Source organism: Coffea arabica, chromosome 2e (assembly GCF_036785885.1).
Source record: "Coffea arabica cultivar ET-39 chromosome 2e, Coffea Arabica ET-39 HiFi, whole genome shotgun sequence".
NCBI classification, from domain to species: domain Eukaryota; kingdom Viridiplantae; phylum Streptophyta; class Magnoliopsida; order Gentianales; family Rubiaceae; genus Coffea; species Coffea arabica.
In genome coordinates, this window is record NC_092313.1 from 73,544,453 (window position 1) to 73,565,670 (window position 21,218).

General features: G+C 33.8%; 1 protein-coding gene across 4 annotated transcripts; it reads left to right on the plus strand.

Annotated features, from left to right (window-relative positions):
• The first annotated feature begins 5,784 nt into the window (after positions 1–5,784).
• On the plus strand, positions 5,785–18,509 carry LOC113727920 (glutathione S-transferase zeta class-like). Of its 4 annotated transcripts, none has more exons than XM_027252327.2 (11): positions 12,838–12,982; positions 13,076–13,163; positions 13,317–13,373; positions 13,819–13,904; positions 13,987–14,058; positions 14,912–14,965; positions 15,069–15,144; positions 16,426–16,487; positions 17,294–17,353; positions 17,807–17,918; positions 18,176–18,509. In XM_027252327.2, the coding sequence occupies exons 1-10, from the start codon at positions 12,980–12,982 to the stop codon at positions 17,915–17,917; spliced, it is 669 nt and encodes a 222-aa protein (XP_027108128.1). In that variant the 5' UTR covers positions 12,838–12,979; the 3' UTR covers position 17,918; positions 18,176–18,509. The 4 variants fall into 4 exon arrangements, with proteins under 4 accessions (XP_071937154.1, XP_027108128.1, XP_071937152.1 ...); XM_072081051.1 differs by having other exon boundaries at positions 18,000–18,272; XM_072081052.1 differs by lacking the exon at positions 14,912–14,965.
• Positions 18,510–21,218: the final 2,709 nt, after the last annotated feature.

Consider the following 21,218-nt stretch of genomic DNA (forward strand, 5'->3'; position numbering starts at 1 on the left):
TCATAATTTCAATTTCCTTAAAAATGGATGTCCTTTTTGGTGACATTTCTGTAGAAACTTGTGGAAAGATTCAAGGTCCTCATTAATTGAGTTCGGTATAACTAGTTTGCTTAAGGTATTCTACACCTACTAGATAATGGATTCATGCCAAAGCAAACAGTGTCCTGACTTTAGCCATGTACTACGCTGTTTTGTTGTTGTCATTTCACTTAATTCATGTGACCTGAAAAATGTCACCGTTAATTCATACGCCTTCGGAGGCTCTCCCCCCTTAAATTACAATATATTAAGTTATAAAAATGTTATGATAAATTATCATTGCGAAAAAAAAACTTGAAAAGTGTAGCTGACTATATCCTATCCTAAACTACATAAAGCGCGGAAGCTTCATCTACAGTTGATTGTGTCGGTTTCGCTGTGATTTTGCGGCTCATTTCGTCCTTTTTGGTCTTTTGGCAGGCTCCATGCAACGGCTTTGGTTCCTGGTGCGCTTTTCCTCATTTCTGCTTTTGTTCCCTTCTTCCGATTGTGCCCTTGTCCTGGTTTCTTTGTAATTTTGTGGCCAATTTTGTCCTTTTGTTTCTTCTGCATCTTCCACTGCTGCAATTGTTGTCTAACTTAATTTTGCAATCGATTTCGTCCTTTTTTTCTTGCGCATCTTCCACTGCTGCAATTGTTATCTGACTTTATTAACAAAAATATTAATTTATCGATTTCATTTATTAACTTCCTTCAACATATAACTTCCTTTCAAAATATAATTCTCACAAAAATCTCAATTTCCTAACTTTGTATTAACGTGTCTTTCTTCAAAATATATTTTCCTCTGCTCTTTTATATTTATTAACTTTCCCCAAAATATATATATTAACAAAGATATTGATTTTCTAAAAAATATGCGAATCGATAAAAATTCTGTGTGCATCTAATATATACAAAACAATACAAATTCTATGTATTACGCTATGCTACTTCATATTAACAGATAATGAGTGTTATTCGAGTCAGCTAATTGTAATTTAAATTTCCCTTACGCATAAGTCCATGTGCTATTCGTTGATTTAAAGTAAGATATTGATTAATCAATAAATAAATTACTTCATCATTAAATAGATATTTATTCATGTATGCTATTCAATCAAGCATTATTAATTTTCGATATCAATGAAATAACGAACTCTTCGAAATTGTGTTATCTTTAGATTTTGGAATCTTATTAATTTTCAAAAAATTAATGCAAATATTAAATTTTTTGTGCATCTAATAAATATAAATCAATTGTGCCGCTTTGTATTTGCTTGCATTAATACGACTAATTGTTTTAAAAAATACAGGATAATTTCCCTCTATTTCAAAAATGTTACTTCGATAATATTTCAAAATTTTCAAAATTCAAAAATATACCACTGAAAACCAAAATAAAAAAGACAAACTTTTCTCTAAAACTATAACAAAGATAACCAAACTACCAGAAATTTATACACAAATACTTAAAACCGCACCCCTATATATATAGCAAAAATATACATGATGCAACTAAAAAAAAAATTATCATATTGACACATGAATCACAAGACAAATAGGAACACCACAAATATAACAAACAAACAAAACTAGAAAAGATAGACACGCTAAAACAATATTAAACAATCATACAAACTCAAATAAAATATTAAATATACATACACACACACATATATATATACACATATATAAATAAATAAATAATAAAAATATAACAAACAAACAAAACCACAAAAAATATAAACGATAAAAAATTAAACCATCATATCTCCTAAATAAAATACTAAACACACACGCGCATATATATATATATATATATGCACACATATTACAAAATATATCGTATACCTATATATATATTAATACAAAATTCACTACAACTTTGAGTACCATAAAATAAGTCGCATAAACATCAAACAATAAATATTTAAAAATTCTACTATAAATTACAATGATTAGACTCTATAATTTTCATGTGCAATCATTTCTATTTCTTATAAAACAAAATTTATACACATCACCTTACTTTCAATAATATCCATTTATTACTAAACTATTAATATAAAATCTCTCAGCTCTCAAAATTAATATTATCCTTTACCTATTCAGATTCTATTAATTAAAAAAATACAGCTTCCATATATTTCAATCACATCCATTCATAACTAAATCAATATCATCTTTACTTATCGAAAAAACCTACTTAATGAATAAAACATATTTTACCAAGATATAGTATCAAATTATTCCAAATTATTAATTTATCTCATCACACAACACCCAAACTATATCAAATTTGGTCAAAAAAATATCTATTATCCATTTATTTTTTAACAAACTTCCTATTCTTTTATATCCTTTCCATACACTTTTCCACTGCAACAATGCACACTTTCTCATCCTAGCTATCCAATTTATGAAAATATTATCATCCTAAAATACATAAACTACCTATGCCCAAAGTACAATAAATTATAACACTCTCAATGTAATTCTCCACCTAATTTTCCATCATATGAACTTTAAAAAATTAATATATATTCCATTAATTTAAATAATATTTACTTATCACTAAATTAAAATTAAAAAACAAAATTTTTTGAAACCAATATTATCCATCAAATCTTTATATCATATTAATTTTAAAAAACACAATACAGATCATATTAATTTTAAAAAACACAATACAAATCATATCAATTTTACTATATCTATTTATAAATAAATCAATCCAATATATCACTTCTCTATCCACTATTCCAACTCCATTATCATATAAAATACTCTAAATTTATGTTATTAAATAAATCTTACATTAGCTTAAGACAGTTAATAATGGGCACCCCGCGGAACCCCGCGGGGCACCAAGCCTAGTTTAACTACAAAAGCCAAAGCAACAGCACAAAATATAAAGTCTGTGCCAGATCCGAAAATGACCACAGATTGTCTAGCACAATACATATATCAAAATTGAAGGAAGAAAATAAACAATTATATTGACTTTCTTCTTTTTTTTTCGAAACGAAAAGAACACACACACCCAACTAATTTAGACCCACTTAAGAGTAAAATATCGGTCTGAAAGCAATATAAGGGAGACCTACAAAGAACCGTTGTTCATCCAATTGGTGACAATTATATTGACTGAAGCAGTAGAAATTAGAAAATTTAGCCCAGATTTGAGAAGTCAAAATTACTGAATGTGAATCCCATATAGGCAGTAAAATGGTTGCGGATGAGGTGATACATCTAATGCTTGCCTAATCTGTAAAGAATGACTCACAAATATCTCGGCAAGTTGTTGAGTACACCCTACTATAAACTTGCACATTTGGCAACGTTCTAGTAATAAGATTATTGGAGATTATGTGAAGAAATTAATTCTCTTAATTAACACAAATCATAATAACTCCAGAGAATAATTAACAAGGTCACTTCTCTGTATCTGCCAGTCAATTAGAACAAGGGATGAAAGTCCAAGGCATTTCATCAAGTGTCAACCAATTGTAATCACAGTGACAGACATCCAAAATTTGAGACTTACAAGAAGTAATGCAAATATGCAATGCATAGTTGCATGCCAAAATTGTTTTGAATCAATGCTCATTTTGTAAGATATAGCATTCGTGTATAACTAGCTTGAAGATTGTTACTTTTTTTGGAAAAAAAAAAAACTTTGCTGATTGTCACAGTAAATTCTTTTGACAGTAAGGATGTTATTCCCAAAAAAATGTGCATTTATGAGATAAGGGATGAAAGGCCAGAGTGCTTCAACAAGCATCAATCAAAATAGTAATGGTGGATGACAAACAGAGAAAGTTTTGAGAGGCCCTTAGGCATGCCAGCAGGTTGTACTTGCTAAGTTCTAATGTGACATCGCTGCCATGAATGGAAAAGTGCTTTCATTATGCTATTTACGAGTACATCTTTTCTTAGGCCAGGCCAGCCATTTTCTTCGTTGAGTTTGTTTAACGAATTTCCAATGAGGGTAATTGCAAAATCGGAGACTTGATTAAGGGAAATTAATAACTGAGGCATACTTTTAGGACTAGAAATTTGTTGAGTAATTTAGTTGCTGTCACCAAAATATGACTCTAATTTCATACATTGCAACTTGCTTTTAGTTGTCATCAACCATCTTTATATTCCTTTCAGTGTCTACGACGGGGACCCAAATTACTGTGGAAAACTATGAAGACAACTACTAAAGAAACATGTTCTACCTTTGCTTTGACAGTTGGAAGCATTCGCTCCACATATGCACAGGGGTCAATTGTTCTTCTGTGTCATCATAACATCGTACATCTTTGTTTGCTTCTGAGTAACACTTGTTAGCTTTTATAAAGCTAACTGAGAAAAGCAAAAAAGAACCCTTGAGAAAAAAAAGCATTTCTGGTCGAAAAAGAAAATAAAAAGTGAGAGTTTTCTTATTTAGAACGAAGGAAATAGCACTTGTTACCTACAGAAATTAAGAAAAAGGAGCAAACACTTGTTACCATCTTCTTCTCTAAACTTCAAATTATTCTAAAAATTAAAATGAGAACTGTTGGAAGATTTTTGCGTTGATCGATGCGAAGCAGCAGTGGAACAACTTCTTTATTTCCCAGCTCGGTTTGATTTTAGGTGGATAGGACAATGGCCACGGCAGGCTAGCTTTGATGATTTTTGTACCAGTGTTCTTGAAAGCATTTTATTGTATTCAGGAAAAATAATCTGGCAGGCCACGATAATGCAGTATATTGTCAAGTTAGTTTGTGGCATATATGCAACTGAATGCGTCTGATGGAGACGAGGGAAAGAAATTCGTTTAACCTGAAAATGCTTGTATCTAAAGCGATTGAAGTGTATGTTTTCTGGAAACGATGATGAGATGATGGTTACTTGTGTGGTAATTGAAGGCAAAAATTTCTCAACCGTAGGCAAAGCTTATGCGAAAAAATCCATATCTCATTTATCACCTCCGTAGGCTTCTCAATCAATACAAGTAATACCTCCAACTCAATAGTGGTGGTGACCACCACATGAATGTCTTAATTCTTTTAGGCCCAATTGACAGTGGCCCTGTTAAGATTGCTGTTTTTTTTTTTTGGATTGTCTGTTAAGATAAAGCAAATGTGATTATATAAAATATAAAAATTTTTGCTTGAAAAACTTTAATCCAAATAAGGCCTAAGATTGGAATCCATGAATCGAACATTTTCATATAATTTTGTACTAACAATTATGTAATGATAAAACACTTGATAAAATGAGAATATATGTATCCTTTACAAGAGGGACTTTTTATAAATTAATGTCCTCTGCAAATTGAGGTGACATCTTTGCATGTTCTCAAATCCTCGGACGCTTAATTCGCACAGATTCTTTCTTGATTGCATTGCGATTTTCCACAATAAAGTTTTTATGTTTCTGTTAACGCCTTTTTCAATTACCTTTTTAATTCATATATATTAAATCATTACAGTATATTTTTCTACAAAAACCCATAAAAATAGCAATCTAAACGAGGCTTTGATCTTGTGATTATTAGTTCCTCAAAAAAAAAAAAAAAAAATTTCTCGTAATCATTTGTATTTCTCAAACTGAGCCCTGTTTGGCTTTCTCCTATAGATTTTTTTTAATAACTTTATCTACAATAACTTTAAAAAACTAGTAAATTTTTTTAAAATACATACTTCAAAATACTCAAAGACACAAAAAATTTCCCTTCTTCCTCTCCCACCTCAACCCATCACCATTTTCGCCATCGCCCAACACCGGCTGGCATCTCTTTCGATGCCGGTTCCGGCGCTGGCCACCTCTTTCGGCATTGGTACAGACGCCGAGGCCAACAAAGGTTTTTTTTCCTCTTTTTCCTCTTTCTTCCTTTCCCTCTCCTCCTCCCTTCCCCTCTGACCAGCCACCCTCTCCCCTCCCCCACCGTCACGTGATCTGGTTGCGCGGACGCCCTCTCCCTCTCTTTCCCTCTCCGTCGCGTGACCAAATCACGCAACAAAGGAGGAGGGATGGGGGGGGAGAGAGGTGGTGGGTGAGAGGGGAAAGGAGGGGAGGGGAGGAGGAAGGACGAGAGGGAAAGGGAGAGGGAGAAGAGAAAGAAAAGGAGAGAGAGAGAAAAAAAAGAAAGCTTGCTGCTATCACCAATAGAGGCTCGGGCATTGGCGGTCGACGAGTAGTGAGGTGAGGAAGAAGGAAAGGAGAGGAAATAAAAGGAAAAAGAAAAAGAAAAAAAAAGTTTTCAATCTTAAATTTATTTATTTTTACAAATTTTATAGTAAATTATAATAAAATTTTAGACAAACACCTAAAAAAATCATTTGCCAAACGAGGCCCAAATTTTGCAGAGATTGGGCTGGAATGTCATACTCCGCTTGTAGCACTTAGTCATGTTTATCTAGTAGGGGCCTGGGATATAAACTGATCCTCAAGTAACAGACCATTTTTGGTCCAATAAGCTCAACACTTTTATTGGACCTATTTGCATAACTATGTGGTGGAACACAGAGAAAATGTAATGAATGTATGTCTGCCTTTTTTTTTGGGGGGGGGGGGGGGGGGGGGGGGGGGTGGTGGTGTAATTAAGGAGGGCCAGTGATATCATTATTGTTTTCTGGTGCACTAACACAAGGAACGAAGTGAATGTTTAGTGTGGTTTTAGACCATTAGTATCATTTCGAAGGATTTCTGCTTATTCTGCAATAATTTTATCTGGTGCAAAGAAAAAAAATCTAATACTTTGTGCAACTGGAAATGCAGAGTTTTTGAAGCTTAACCCTGTTGGGTTTGTGCCTGTGCTGGTCGATGGTGATGTAGTACTTGCAGACTCTTTTGCCATCTTGATGGTGGGCTTCTTGTTTGATTTTATGCATCCAGTTGGCTGTATAATACCCAGTTCTGATGCTAGCGTGTGCTTTTTCTATGCAGTATCTTGAAGAAAAGTTTCCTCAGCATTCCTTGTTACCTAAGGAGCTTCATGGAAGGGGTATCAACTACCAGGTATAGGAGTGACAGGTTATAGTGCTTGCCAATTCACCACTATATTAAAGACTTTATTTTATTTTTGGCATAAAAAAAGTCTGGTATATATCTGGTTAATGATCTTATGTTTGCTGGTCAATTCGTTATCTAGTCACTGCTTTCTTTATTCCATCACAGTAAAGCAAATGCTAATCTTGTGGGAATTCTTCTATCATTTTATTTACTTATGACTAATTTTATGACTCATAAGATCTTGTTCCATTATGTCACTCCTTTCGACTGTTTTCTGCCCCTGCTAACTTGGGGTGGTGTTGTTCATTTCAAGAATTTGGATACAAAGTTTTACCCTGGCTCGTCTTGTAATCACAAGTCATTTGGGAGAAATTTGCCCATGTTCAAGTAACTAGAAGGATCAGCTACGTTGATCTTATGGTTGGCTTCCCCTGCAACAGAGATAGTTTTTCAAGTTATATATAGACTATTTTGCCATCTTGATGGAAACGAGGGAAAGAAATTAGTTTAACCTGAAAACGCTTGTATCTAAAGCGATTGAAGTGTGTGTTTTCTGGGAAACAGATGATGAGATGATGGTTACTTGTGTGGTAATTGAAGGCAAAAATTGCTCAACCGCAGGCAAAGCTTATGCAACAAAAAAATCCATATCACATTTATCACCTCCGTAGGCTTCTCAATCAATGCAAATAATACCTCCAACTCAATAGTGGTGGTGACCACCGCATGAATGTCTTAATTCTTTTAGGCCCAATTGACAGTGGCCCTGTTAAGATTGCTGTTTTTTTGGATTGTCTGTTGAAAAGTAAAGTAACGTGTGATATAAAACAAATGTGATTATATAAAATACAAAAATTTTTGTTTGAGAAACTTTAATCCAAATAATGCCTAAGATTGGAATCCATGAATCGAACCATTTTCATATAATTTTGTACTAACAATTATGTAATGATAAAACACTTGAGAAAGTGAGAATATATGTATCCTTTACAAGAGGGACTTTTTATAAATTTGTCCTCTGCAAATTGAGGTGACATCTTTGCACATTCTCAAATCCTCGGAAGCTTAATTCGCACGTATTCTTCCTTGATTGGATTGCGATTTTCCACAATAAAGTTTTTTTGTTTTCTGTTAACACCTTTTTCAATTCATATATATTAAATCGTTATAATATATTTTTTTTACAAAAACTCATAAAAATGGCAATCTAAACGAGGCTTTAATCTTGTGATTATTAGTCCCTCAAAAAAAAAAAAATTTTTTTCTCGTAATCATTTGTGTTTCTCAAACTGGGCCCTGTTTGGCTTTCTCCTACAGATTTTTTTAACAACATTATCTACAATAGCCTAAAAAAACTAGTAAAATTTTTTAAAATACACACTGCAAAATACTCAAAGACACAAAAATTTTCCCTTCTTCCTCTTCCACCTCAACCCATCACCACCTTCGCCGTCGCCTAACACTGGCTGGCATCTCTTTCGATGCCAGTTCCGGTGTTGGCCACTTCTTCCGGCTCCAATGTCGAGGCCAACAGAGGTTTTTTTTTTTTTCTCCTCCTTCTTCATTTCCTTCTCTTCCTCCCCTCCCCTCTCATCAGCCACCCTCCCCCCTCCCCTCTGTCGCGCAATCTGGTCGCATGACCAGATCACCTGCGACGGACACCCTTTCCCTCCTTTTCCCTCTCCGTCGCGCGACTAGATCACGCAACAGAGAGGGAGGGATGGAGGGGGGGACAGGTGGTGGGTGAGAAGAGAGGAGGAAGGAGGAGAGGAAAAATGAGAGGGAGAAGAGAAAAAAAAAAAACCAGCTGCTGTTGCCGACAGAGGTTGGGGCATCGGTGGTCGGCGAGTGGTGAGATGACGGAGAAGGAGAGGAGAGGAAAGAAAAGGAAAAAGAAAAAAAATGAATAATAAAAAAAGAAAAAATTTTTCCATCTAAATTTTTTTTGTTTACAAATTCTTTAGTAAGTTACAGTAAAATTTTAGACAAACACTTAGCAAACTCATTTGCCAAATGGGGCCCAAATTTTGCAGAGATTGGGCTGGAATGTCGTACTCCGTCTATAGCACTTAGTAGGGTTTATCTAGTAGAGGCCTGGGATATAAACTGATCCTTAAGTAACAAACCATTTTTGGTCCAATAAGCTCAATACTTTATTTCGACCTTGAGCATTTAACAACGTCGAGAATTGGTCCATTCACTTAACCCACGATCCACTGCCACAAGCGATTTGGTCCAATGGGCAAGAGTTCAATCCTTCTTATTTTGACCAACTCCCTAGATTTTGCACATTTCTTCCTATTTTGTAAATCTCTCTTGAACTCAAAAAAAAAAAAAGTTTGCTGAGAAGGTCTCGGTCTACAATCACAAATCAAGATTGAGGATCTTGGATCCAGAAATCTTGGGTCCAAGTCCCACCAAATTATGAGTTTATTTGAATTTTATGTTGGTTTTGTCTCACTGAGTTTTGGATTAGTTGTAAACTTGTAATTTGAATCGGTTTTAATTCATTAAATTAATACTATAATTGTGGGTGATATATATGTAATTTCAAGCTTTATTTAGTTGATTAGCTCTTCTACTTTCTTACTCTCAAACTTTCCTCAATCCCAAATTCCCTTTCATTTTGTAAGTCAACCTAAAAAATAAAATATAAAAAATATTTGACCATAATATATTCCTTGTTCAACCAGAGAAAAAAAAAAAGAAAAGTCTTCAACCTAGTCAATATGTATAATTTTTTTAAAAAAAAAATTCCGAGTGTTAAAGAGAATAAAAAAGAAAAGAAAAATCTCAACCCAACTATAGAGAGTACTAGTGTAGTACTAGGTATGTACTAAAACTGTATTTGTTTTGAGGGAAACAAGAAAGGAGGGAAAAGAAAAGAAAGGAAATGAAGGAATAAAATTTTTAATGTTTGGAATAGTTTTTTTGAAGAAAAAATAAATGAAAGGATAGGAAGGAAAAGGACGTGAACGAGGTCTAGTTATTTCTTGCTAGCTTGTTTTTTCGTCCAAAAGTGGATAGAAACAGAGGAAAATAATACCAAAATTTATAAAATTTGTAAAATTTCTTAAAAAACTTATTACTGTGTGTTTATAAATTGGACTTTTAAATTATGAATAAAAAAATGTGTTGATGATGCAAAGAAATAAGAGTAAATCTTTCCTACACTGACGGTATATACACTATCATCGTTAGATTCATGACATATGTGCAAAAGTTGAATTTCAAATTCAAATTTTGCATAGTTGTCAATCATCCAACGCTGATAGTGTATACACTGTCAGTGTAGGAAAGATTAATCCTAAATGTGTGTAAATAAGGTACAAATAATGTGCAATCCAAACAAACTCTTAGCTTGAATTATCTGTTTTTGAGGGTGTTTTTAAAATAATTTACAGTAGATGTTTTTGTAATGTTTATGAAATATATTTTGGAGTACCTTTTAAAATTAAGGTATTTTTCAAAAATTAATACTACTACACACAACTACAACGCCACCCTCTATCACCACCACCCCTTTTCTCTTCCTCCTCCTCTCTCTCTCTTCCATTTCTTTCTTTCTCCACCCATCCCCTTCCACTCCACCTCCAGTCTTTAAAAGGGAGGAGAGGAGGAAGAGGGAGGGGAGTGGTGACAGTGGCGGCGGCAGCGGCAGCGGCGGTGGCAATGGTGATGGGTAGAAAATATTGTAAAATTTATTTTTTAAAATTTTTATGTGTATTTACAAGTTGTTTTTTGAATTTTTTTTTATATTACTGTAGTATTGTATTTGAAAACTAGTTTTGTACCCGTTCGTTGAACCGGAATCGTCGAAAAAAAATAAACTATTTAGTCAATTTTATAAAAATGTCAATATAAAATACAGATTTAATGTATAATCTATTATAACTTGTAATGTATAATCTATTATAACTTGTCTTAAGTATATTACTATGTAAAGTATACAAACTTATATAAATTATTCTCATAATATAAATTTGAACATCTAATTCAGTGAATAATAATTTAAAAATGGAAAAAATAACATTCAACAATACCGTAACATTCAAAAACTTGAAAATAAATAAAAAGTGCAGTAAATAGTATCAAATAATATTCTACTATTCAGAAACTTTTTTTTTTTTTCTGTTTGAACATTCTCCTCCATTTGTCCGTACAACTCAGCATTTATTGATTTTCCATTATTATTGCATGATAGCAAAGCAAGATTTAATTAGCCACACTATTTATGGTATTTGATGTATTAAAGTGGGTAATAATTTTATAGTAAATTATATTTGTAGACTTAATTGACTATATATTATGCCCATGAAAATCTTGTTGTGTTGATCCTTGAATACCAACATACATAAATTTCGCAAAAGGAACCAAAATAAAATTTTCCCTTTGAGTTCATGATCACTAAAGAGGCATAGGCCAAATGCTTATAATATAAATATTTAACAGCAGTGTTAGACATAGCAAAAAAAATTCAACTAAAGTAACTAACAGTAATAATAGCTAAAGACACAAATTTCGTGAAGAAATGTCTTAGTCAATTGATTATTAAAAATTTAAGAACAACATGGGACGTAATCAACAATAACATTTACTTCCATAAAATTCTTACATCTGAAGATGAACATATTTTTTAAAAAAAGAATCTTTTGGCTCGCTGAAAACAATTTTATTACAAAAATTCTGGACAACAAAACCCATGAAAATTTATATATATGAGGTGAAAATTTGATTAAAAAATATTTACGAAAAACATACGTAATTTTTGAAAAAAAAAATGGCAATCCATGCGAAACCTAGTTAGTCAAGGAAGTTGTCCGTCTACCGAAGTTTTTACTTAGCATAGCTGCATCATTTTTAAACTTTTCATTCATCTTGTAAACTTGAATCTTTCAGCAATTGTTTGTTCTCATTTGTTTGACATGTTTAAAAATTGAAAATTATCATGTATTCGAAAAGGCCCAATAGGATTCCGTTTTAGTCAAGGTCATGAGATTGATCTTCGCATTAATCGGTCGAAAGAAAGACTCCAAAGCTATCCACTTAACGGGTGCACCCATTTCAATGGACTGACGCGTGCATGACTGCATGTGCGATTCCCTTAAAACTTATTTCTGATTCGATGCATGTGATCAATTAAAGAAATTTGATGGAAATTCTATTTGACAATTTTTCAATGGATCTTGCTCGTTTTGTCATGTTCTGCTTACAAAGAGCAGGTGGCATAATTTTATCACTCAATTATTTAGAGTTATCTACTTGGGACGGTAAAAAAATTATTTTACCCAAAGTGGTCTTTGAACCAATTAAAATATATAACATTAAATCAACTATATTTTGGGACTGAAAACGTGCATGTTAAATCAATTTCTATGTCTTCATACAAAACAAACAAAAAAAAACAAAATTCAAGATATGTTACTAAACTCTTACAATTGAAGATCAACATGCCTTTTTTTTTAAAAAAATATGTATTGAAAGAAGATGTACCTAATAATCAAGAGGAGGTTGGAAACTCAAAATCGATACTTTTGGCTTTTGGCTATTTCCGTTACATATAAATGACAGAAGTTAGTGTGGGGGAGGAATCTGTTATTTGATTAAATTTTAGGGATCGATTCGTTATTTGATCAAATCTTAGGGGGGTAAATGTAATTAACCCTAACAGTCAACAGCAAAGACTAAAGGTTGAGGGACCTTTTTGTTATTTGATCAAATCTCAGGGATTGATTCGTTATTTGGTCAAACCTCAGGGGAGGTCAATGTAATTAACCCTTCATTAAACTGATAAAGTATCACACTTAACGTGGCAGACGTAGGAAGCGACACATGGGATACCGGTCTTGCAATAAAACCATTACGGCCGTTCAGTTTCTGATAAATTCTCATTGTCGTCAGGTTTTGGTTTTGAGTCCACTCCATACTTTCAAGTTTCAACTTCTTCTTCATCGTTATCATCGCATTCATGGTTAGTAACATATTGCTCTCTCTATCTTATTTCTGGAATTTAATCCAAGTTTTGTATCAATATGTTTTTTTGGAAAAAAAAATTGGGTTGTAGGCCGGAGAGGAGTCAAAGAAACTGAAGCTCTACTCTTACTGGCGGAGCTCTTGCTCTTGCCGCGTTCGCATCGGTCTCAACTTGAAAGGTTCTCCTCATTGCTCTCTCCCCCTTTTTTCTTCGCTGCTTTTATTTGATTTTTAATGATAATCCTCCTTTTTCTTGATTGATTCCCGAAAAATCAATGTGGTGGATATTTAATTGAAATTGAATATAAAAAAAAAATGTGTATATGCATCAGGATTAGAGTACGAGTACGTGCCAGTGAACTTGCTGAAAGGAGAACAACAGACTCCTGGTTAGACACCCTCTTCCACTCCTTCTCCTATCTGTAATTTTTGTGATTAATTATGTTATTCCTGGAAATATGCTAAGGTACTGTTATAACCGGCTTCAAAGAATATCAGTTCCTTAACAATCTGATCATCAACTTCGTTCAATATACGATTTACTTTTTTAAGCTATTTTCATAACTATGGAATGGAACACAGAGAAAATGTAATGAATGTATGTCTGTCATATTTTCGGGTTTGGTTTTTTTTTTTTTTTGGGGGGGGGGTGTTAATTAAGGAGGGTCAGTGATAGCATTATTGTTTTCTTTTGCACTAACACAAGGAACGAAGTGACTGTTTAGTGTGGTTTTAGACCATTAGTATCATATCGAAGGATTTCTGCTTATTCTGCAATAATTTTATCTGGTGCAAAGGAAAAAATTCTAATACTTTGTGTAACTGGAAATGCAGAGTTTTTGAAGCTTAACCCTGTTGGGTTAGTGCCGGTGCTGGTCGATGGTGATGTAGTACTTGCAGACTCTTTTGCCATTTTGATGGTGGGCTTCTTGTTTGATTTTATGCTTCCAGTTGGCTGTATAATACCCAGTTCTGATGCTAGCGTGTGCCTTTTCTATGCAGTATCTTGAAGAAAAGTTTCCTCAGCATCCCTTGTTACCCAAGGATCTTCATCGAAGGGGTATCAACTACCAGGTATAGGAGTTTCAGGTTATACTGCTTGCCAATTCACCACTATATTAAAGACTTTATTTTATTTTATTTTATTTTTGGCATAAAAAAAGTCTGGTATATATCTGGTTAATGATCTTATGTTTGCTGGTGAATTCGTTATCTAGTCACTGCTTTCTTTATTTCATCACTGTAAAGCAAATGCTAATCTTGTAGGAATTCTTCTACCATTATTGACTTATGACTAATTTTATGACTCATAAGATCTTGTTCCATTATGTCACTCCTTTCGACTGTTTTCTGCCCCTGCTAACCTGGAGTGGTCTTGTTCATTTTAAGAATATGGATACAAAGTTTTACCCTGGCTCATCTTGTAATCACAAGTCATTTGGGAGAAATTTGTCCATTAATGTTCAAGTAACTAGAAGGTTCAGCTACGTTGATCTTATGGTTGACTTCCCCTGCAACAGAGATAGTTTTTCAAGTTATATAGACCCCACTTTGTGATCTGAGATGGGTCGCTCAAATTATACCTATTATATGGAGAGGGTGGAACTTTTTTAAGGTCAATGGAATTGGGATAGACAGTCTATACAAACGTAAGCTGCCACTCATGAGACTTTTTCATGTTTGCTAGGGTTGTCCTTTAACTCAATGCTGGTGCTGGTATATGCTTTGAGATTTTTGGTTTGGTTGGAGTAGCTTATTGTTTCCCCAAAAAAAAAAAAAGGAGTTGAAACTTAAATTACCTATATGTAAAGTATGAGAGGTTGTTTTCTAGTTTAAGGTGTAAATACTTATTCTTGTGTATGTGTTTTCTTGATCATTATGGTTGAATCCTAACATGTTTCCTATCTTGTTTGTCATTTATGTGGAGGCTGCGAATATCGTTTGCTCAAGTATTCAGCCTTACCAGAATATATCTATTCTTGTAAGAAGAAGTGCTCTATGGATTTTCATTGACATATGGTCATTCGTGCATGTCTCAAATATTAACCATAAGAAATCATGTTTGATTTCCTTTATCTATGCAGAAATTTATGAAAGAAAAATTGGGTCCTGATGCAGATTTTGCTTGGGCTCGAGATCAAATTCGAAGAGGCTTTGCTGGTAAGCCTTTAAATTTCCTTTGCAACAACAATTATAGTACTAATTCTGTTACTTGAGAAGAATCACTATATCACCCTTCTGGCTTACCAAGATATACCTTCTCAACTTATCTTCAACTATTTAAGAGTGTCTATTCTGCTATTTCCTGACAAAGGTTACACGAAATTAGTTGTTAAGAGACTGAGGAGCGCAAAATATATATAAAATCAATGGGTTTGGTTCTGCTGTTGGTAATTGAGGTACTTAATGCAGCTCTGGAAAAATGGGCCCTTCTCAACTTACTATAATCAATTCAGATGAATTGGTTGGTCATCATTTTTTTTTTCAGATTCTGGTGTGGTTTGCTCGTTGGCTTAGGCAAAACGAAACTCCATCAGACATCATAATGAAGTCAATTTTCTCTCATCTAATAGGTTTCCAAGTTCCTTGATCTTCATTTTACATGGACAGAATAACTCACTAGTTTTTGATATGTCATGCATTCCTATGTGTTACTGCTATATTTTGTCCATTTAAGCAAACAGTGTCCTTGTCATTTTCACTAACACAACACAAATAACTTAATGTCACTACAATTAGTGTAAGGCAAGTGATTCACATGTTTTGTTCAATATTCAATTGTAAGTTTATTGGATCATTCACAATTTGAGGAGGACTAGTTGTCTTATGGTGCAGTCTCATTTTGATTCCACAACTTGTCTTCCTTTTTGAGACAAGCTCTTATGCAGTGATTATTTTGTCCAATACAAGGAGCATGAGTTATGATTTGTGCTCAAGTTGACTGGTCACTGCAACTCTTCATCATAACTCACATTGTAGTATGGGAAGACAGTTGTGGGGGAATTTACACTTTTAGGATGAGATTTGACTGACCTGGACTGAGGCAACAGATACCGAGGTTTGCCATCCATCACAAGGAAGAGATGCATAATGTTCTGACATATGTCCCCCAAGTATTGATTAGTTGAAGAACATCAAAATGCTTGATGAACATAGCTGGTTCCTTTTTTTCTCCGTTTCTTTTTTTTAATTTACTCCTTTATCAGGCAAAGTAACAAGGATGTTAAGGAAATGACCTAATATTTTCTTTGATCCTAATCAAGGAATTAGTTCTTTGACTAACAATTCTTGTGAACTTGAATTATTTCAGTTAATCATTGTATTTTATGTTTGGGCATAAATTTGGTAAAAGTACTCTTAATTGTCTCATTCTTTCTATTAGCTGCTATTTACCATCTCTATTCCCATGCACATTGCCTGATTCTGGAATTCTACTGGCAGCTCTTGAGAAGCTGTTGAAAGATTATTCTGGAAAGTATGCTACCGGGGACGAAGTTTTTCTGGTCTGTTTCCTTCTTATTGCACTTTATTGCCTGTATTGATGCATGCAAGTTTCTGTTTTTTACTCTGATAGTGCTAATAGCAAGTTACGTGGCTAATATGACCATCTTTAGTTTAGATTCCACAATTAGCAATGTATCTTCTTAAATAAATTAGCAGGGTATCTTCTTAAATAGAAATATGGTGGATTTGTGCAAGTGAACTTATTTTGCACTCAGTTCCGTCTCTTTTGCATTTGGTGACTTGGACCCTGCATGTTATTCTCGGTCTGGGATAACCCATTTAGCTGATGTTTATATATGTCTCCACCCATTTTTCTAAAGGGTAGATGGGGTTTTTACTTAAGAAAAGTTGGTATATTTAGGCCAATTAAAGCAGCATATGAAAGACTTGAGAAATCAGACCGAGTTTGAGACGACAAATAAATTCTAACACCAATCAGTGCAGGCAATTTTGGTCTAGAAACTACTCAGTATTCCCATCACAATTCCTGTAGCGTAGCATTGAAAGGTGCATTACGGTCTCAATTTAGTGAAGACTTAGGTGTTGCATGTCCCCCTCAATGTCTAGATAACTTCCAATTATTCAACATGATGTATGAATCTGATGTCAGCAGTGAGAATCATATTGCATTAGGTTCCTTGGAGGAGAAAATGAGGTGGACGTAACTTGGTAAGGTCTGTTCATGTCAGACTTTCTTGAAGGATAGACGCTTAGTGAATTTTTACGGCTATAACTTCTCAAATAGAATTAGAGGTAATTTTTCTGCTGCTTCTGATAAGTATATCTTCTTTTCCATTATTTGCAGGCTGATTTATTTCTGGCACCGCAGATTGATGGTGCCATTAGAAGATTCAAGGTTGACATGGTAATCTCCTCAATGTGTTATATTTTGGGTGGCATTTTAGCTTAGCACTTACCTTTTTCTCTTCTAGTTTCAGTTGATTACCAACGGCATATTTGTTTGCTACTGTGGCGTTATCAAAGATCTATATTTTGGTTAATTGCCAATTGCACTATTCTGATTGGAACTAACTTGAAGATGATCTTATTTTTTCAGCTGTTTCTCCAGTTCTGAATTAACACCTACTTGAAATTCATTTTGCAGCTGTTATGCTGATTCTTTCTAGCAATATGCATCTTCAAGCTGCTGCTTGACTTTTTCCTTGAGTTTTATGAAGGATCCTGACTTTCTAGTTTGTAATATGTTTTGTATGTTATAGAACGTTTGTAATTATCTTTCCTGGGTTTCATCTGCATTATTAGCGGATTTGTTTCTGTTGTTAAATTACTCTAAACTTTTAACCGTCTGTATTCATAGGATGAGTTTCCTCTTCTGGCGAGGATTTTCGAGGCATATTTAGAGCTACCTGCATTTCGGGATGCTATGCCAGAAAGGCAGCCTGATGCACCAGCTGAGCATCGAGACTGAGGTATTCAACTTATTGATAGAGTAACTGATTTCTTCTTTTTTAAACCAAACTTTTTCTCAAGAGAAGCATCTTTGACTGAAGGAAGAGAGACAGAGAAGTAAACTTGACTGGTGATCCAGCAGTCGCATGTTAGCTTTTCAGTGCATCTGATATCAGTAGAATCCTATATTTTCCTTTACCTTCTGAGTCTTGCATGTTTGTCCCCTTGTCTTTTGAATTCCGATCAGTCTACTCTTTAACATGCGTTTGTATTGCAGCTTTGCTGTTCTTCGTCAGGTATTCAATATGAAATCCTGGCTTTTTCTTGTAAATGGCATGGCAAACATGGGGTGGTGGAAACAAGAAATCACGAAAGCAGGATAAATAAGTGATGACCAATTTCCACTGATGTCTATACTCTGTAGACCATTTCTTTGTACAAATGTTACTCATCCATGTTTGTTTATTTCCCATGGCGGACTTGCTTCATTTCCAAAGAAGAAGTGAACTGACTTCATCCCAGGATGCAGCAGTACCTTTGTAAGCAATACTACTGTGTTTAACTTGTTATCTAGCATGTCGTCTTCGACTTGATAAACCAAGTCAAGTAAATCAATGTTTTTTATTTTTATTTAAAGCAAGTTATTGTTGAATTTTGACTAAGGAGAGCAAGTAATAATACCTTATTCTTTAAAAGAACAGAGAAACATTTATTATTTATTATTTTCTCAATAAGCAGAGGAAAATAATCCAAGCTATACAACGCCTTACATATGGCCCAATTTGTGAAACGAGAAGCTTTCATATGTTCCATAACTTATTCCAGTTTTTCTCATTTCAGTTCTCTAAACGGATAAGAGCTCCATCCGCCCATATTAGGACACGCATAGTTGAGATTTTGCTGCTGTTTTTGTGTATGTTACATGAATTTAGTGTAAATTTTTGTTCATCTTATTAATTCAATACATGAGTAAAACTAATTTTTGTAAGTGTACATTAAATCTTGAAAGGAATATAACAATCATATCGACTGTACCTAAAATCTACCAAACAGGCCAACGATGCATATACGAAAAGATGTGTCGAATTTGCTTTTGCTTCTTGGTTTCACCTCCTCTTAGCTGGTTGCTATAACCATTAAAGGGATTTTTTCAAAGAAAAAAAAGGCAACAAAAACAAAAGTCCTACTTGAGCAGTTGAGCTTAATCAATATTGTCTAACAACTATTGACTCTATGAGTTCTTGCATCGACTATGGTTCTGTTTGGATTCTTCGTTTCTTGAAAAATAAGTTTTTCATATATAATGGTACAGTAATATATAAATAAAAATAATTTCAAAAACACTACATTCATATAATATATAAAAAAACTTCAAATATATACAAAAAAATTAAAAAATATACAAAAAATTTACATCATTTTCTTCTTTCATCTATCACCACCATCCCTTCCTTCCTCCATCCTCTCTTTCCTTTTCTCCTCTCATCTTCTTCCTCCTCTCCTCCCTTCTCCTTCCATTTCATGCCACACCTATCGAGGCAATGTATTAGAGGAGGGGGGAGAGATGAGAGGGGTGGGGTGTGACAGGAAAGAATAGGGGAGGAGAGGAGGGTAAGGGAAACGAAGGAGAGGAGAGAGGGAGAAGGAAGAGAGATAAGCGGGAAGAAAGAGAGGAAGAAGGAGGATGGAGGTTTGGAGCGGAGGAGGGAGGGATTGGTGATGGTGATAGATAGTAGTTTTAATTTTTAAAAAATATTTCAAAATTTTTTAAATTTTACAAAAGCCTAAAATATATGCCAAAAATATTTGTAGTAAAAATTTTCATATATATTAGGAAAATTTGCCAAATTGGAGAGGAGAGGGAAATTTTTCATATATATTCAGGGACAAGACTATCTACTCTTTACTATTGCATGTTTGACTAAGACTCGCTAAACAACAACAGTTGAATATATGATGACGATGTTGATGTTGCGTTTTGTTCCTAAAGGAGAAAATCTGATGCAGCAAATACTTAGTGTCGATTGAAGAATCTACTGAAATACTCACTACTTGCAACTTAAGAATTAATATGAGCAATATCTGTGCTTACTGCTTTCTAAAACATATATTATCTTATTGGCCAAAATATGCAGGTTGATTTATTCCTAGCACCCCAAATTTATGCTGCCATTACAAGATTCAAGATCGAGATGGTAATGTCCCCAAAAGACTGTCTTATGCCTTGAAGTTTAAGTCTCTAATTCAATTTAATTCTTGACCAGCTGTTTAATTTTTGGCATGAGTTTCATGAAGTATCCTTATTTCTAATGTGCAAATACATGCTATAGTACTTGATTCATAAACTTTTGTGGTGAAGTCATTGATCAGCTGCTTAACTTTTACCATTAGTTTCATGAAGGATCCTTCCCTTCCAATCTTCAAATATATAGCTTCTATTATGAGAAGATCGAATTATTTGTCCTACATGTTAGCTGCATTATAACGAGTTAGCGTTATATGTTCTTTCTGTTATCAAGTGATTCATGGCTTATTGAACTTTTTGTTTCTTAGGATGAGTTTCCTCTTCTATCAAGGTTGTTTGAGGCATACATAGAGCTACCTGCTTTCCAAGATAATATTGTTGATTTTTTGGGGCATAAACTAAGAAACAACACTTTAGTGTTGCAAAAAAAACTTATAAGAGACTTGTATTAAAGGTAGAAAATGAGCTTATGTTCTACATTCATCAACTCACTATTTATAGTGATTACATGAAATAAACTAGCAAAATATCCAACTAACAATTATTCTAAAAATCTCAACAAAATATAATCTTCTACTACTAACAAATCTTAGCTAATATATTTGTTAACAACCCAACATGATATTTGATTAACAAATATCCTTATTTTCTAATAACTAAATTATTTTGATATCAAATCCAATCTGATAAAATCTGTAGGAAAAGTTGGCATATCTCAACACTCCTCCTTGCCACTTTTGCTGCAGATTTTCAATTGCCTTCTCAAATATTTGAACCTTGTTTTAGACAAGGCTTTCATAAAAATGTCTGCAATTTGGCCATCAGTCTTGCAATGTTTCTTGAGCCAAACTTCAAAATTAATACCAATTTTTTCGATGTATTCAAATGATTTCTTTGCAACTTGAAAGTGGAACTCCCATACGTAATAGATGAACCTGAAGAAGAAATTCACAATACAAAAAATGATTGCTATGAGAGACATAAAACAATCCTTCAAATTTTTGTATAGCCTTTTATCAGCTATGTCACCATCATCATCCTTGGGTAGCATTTCATGAATTTTCACAATGTAACC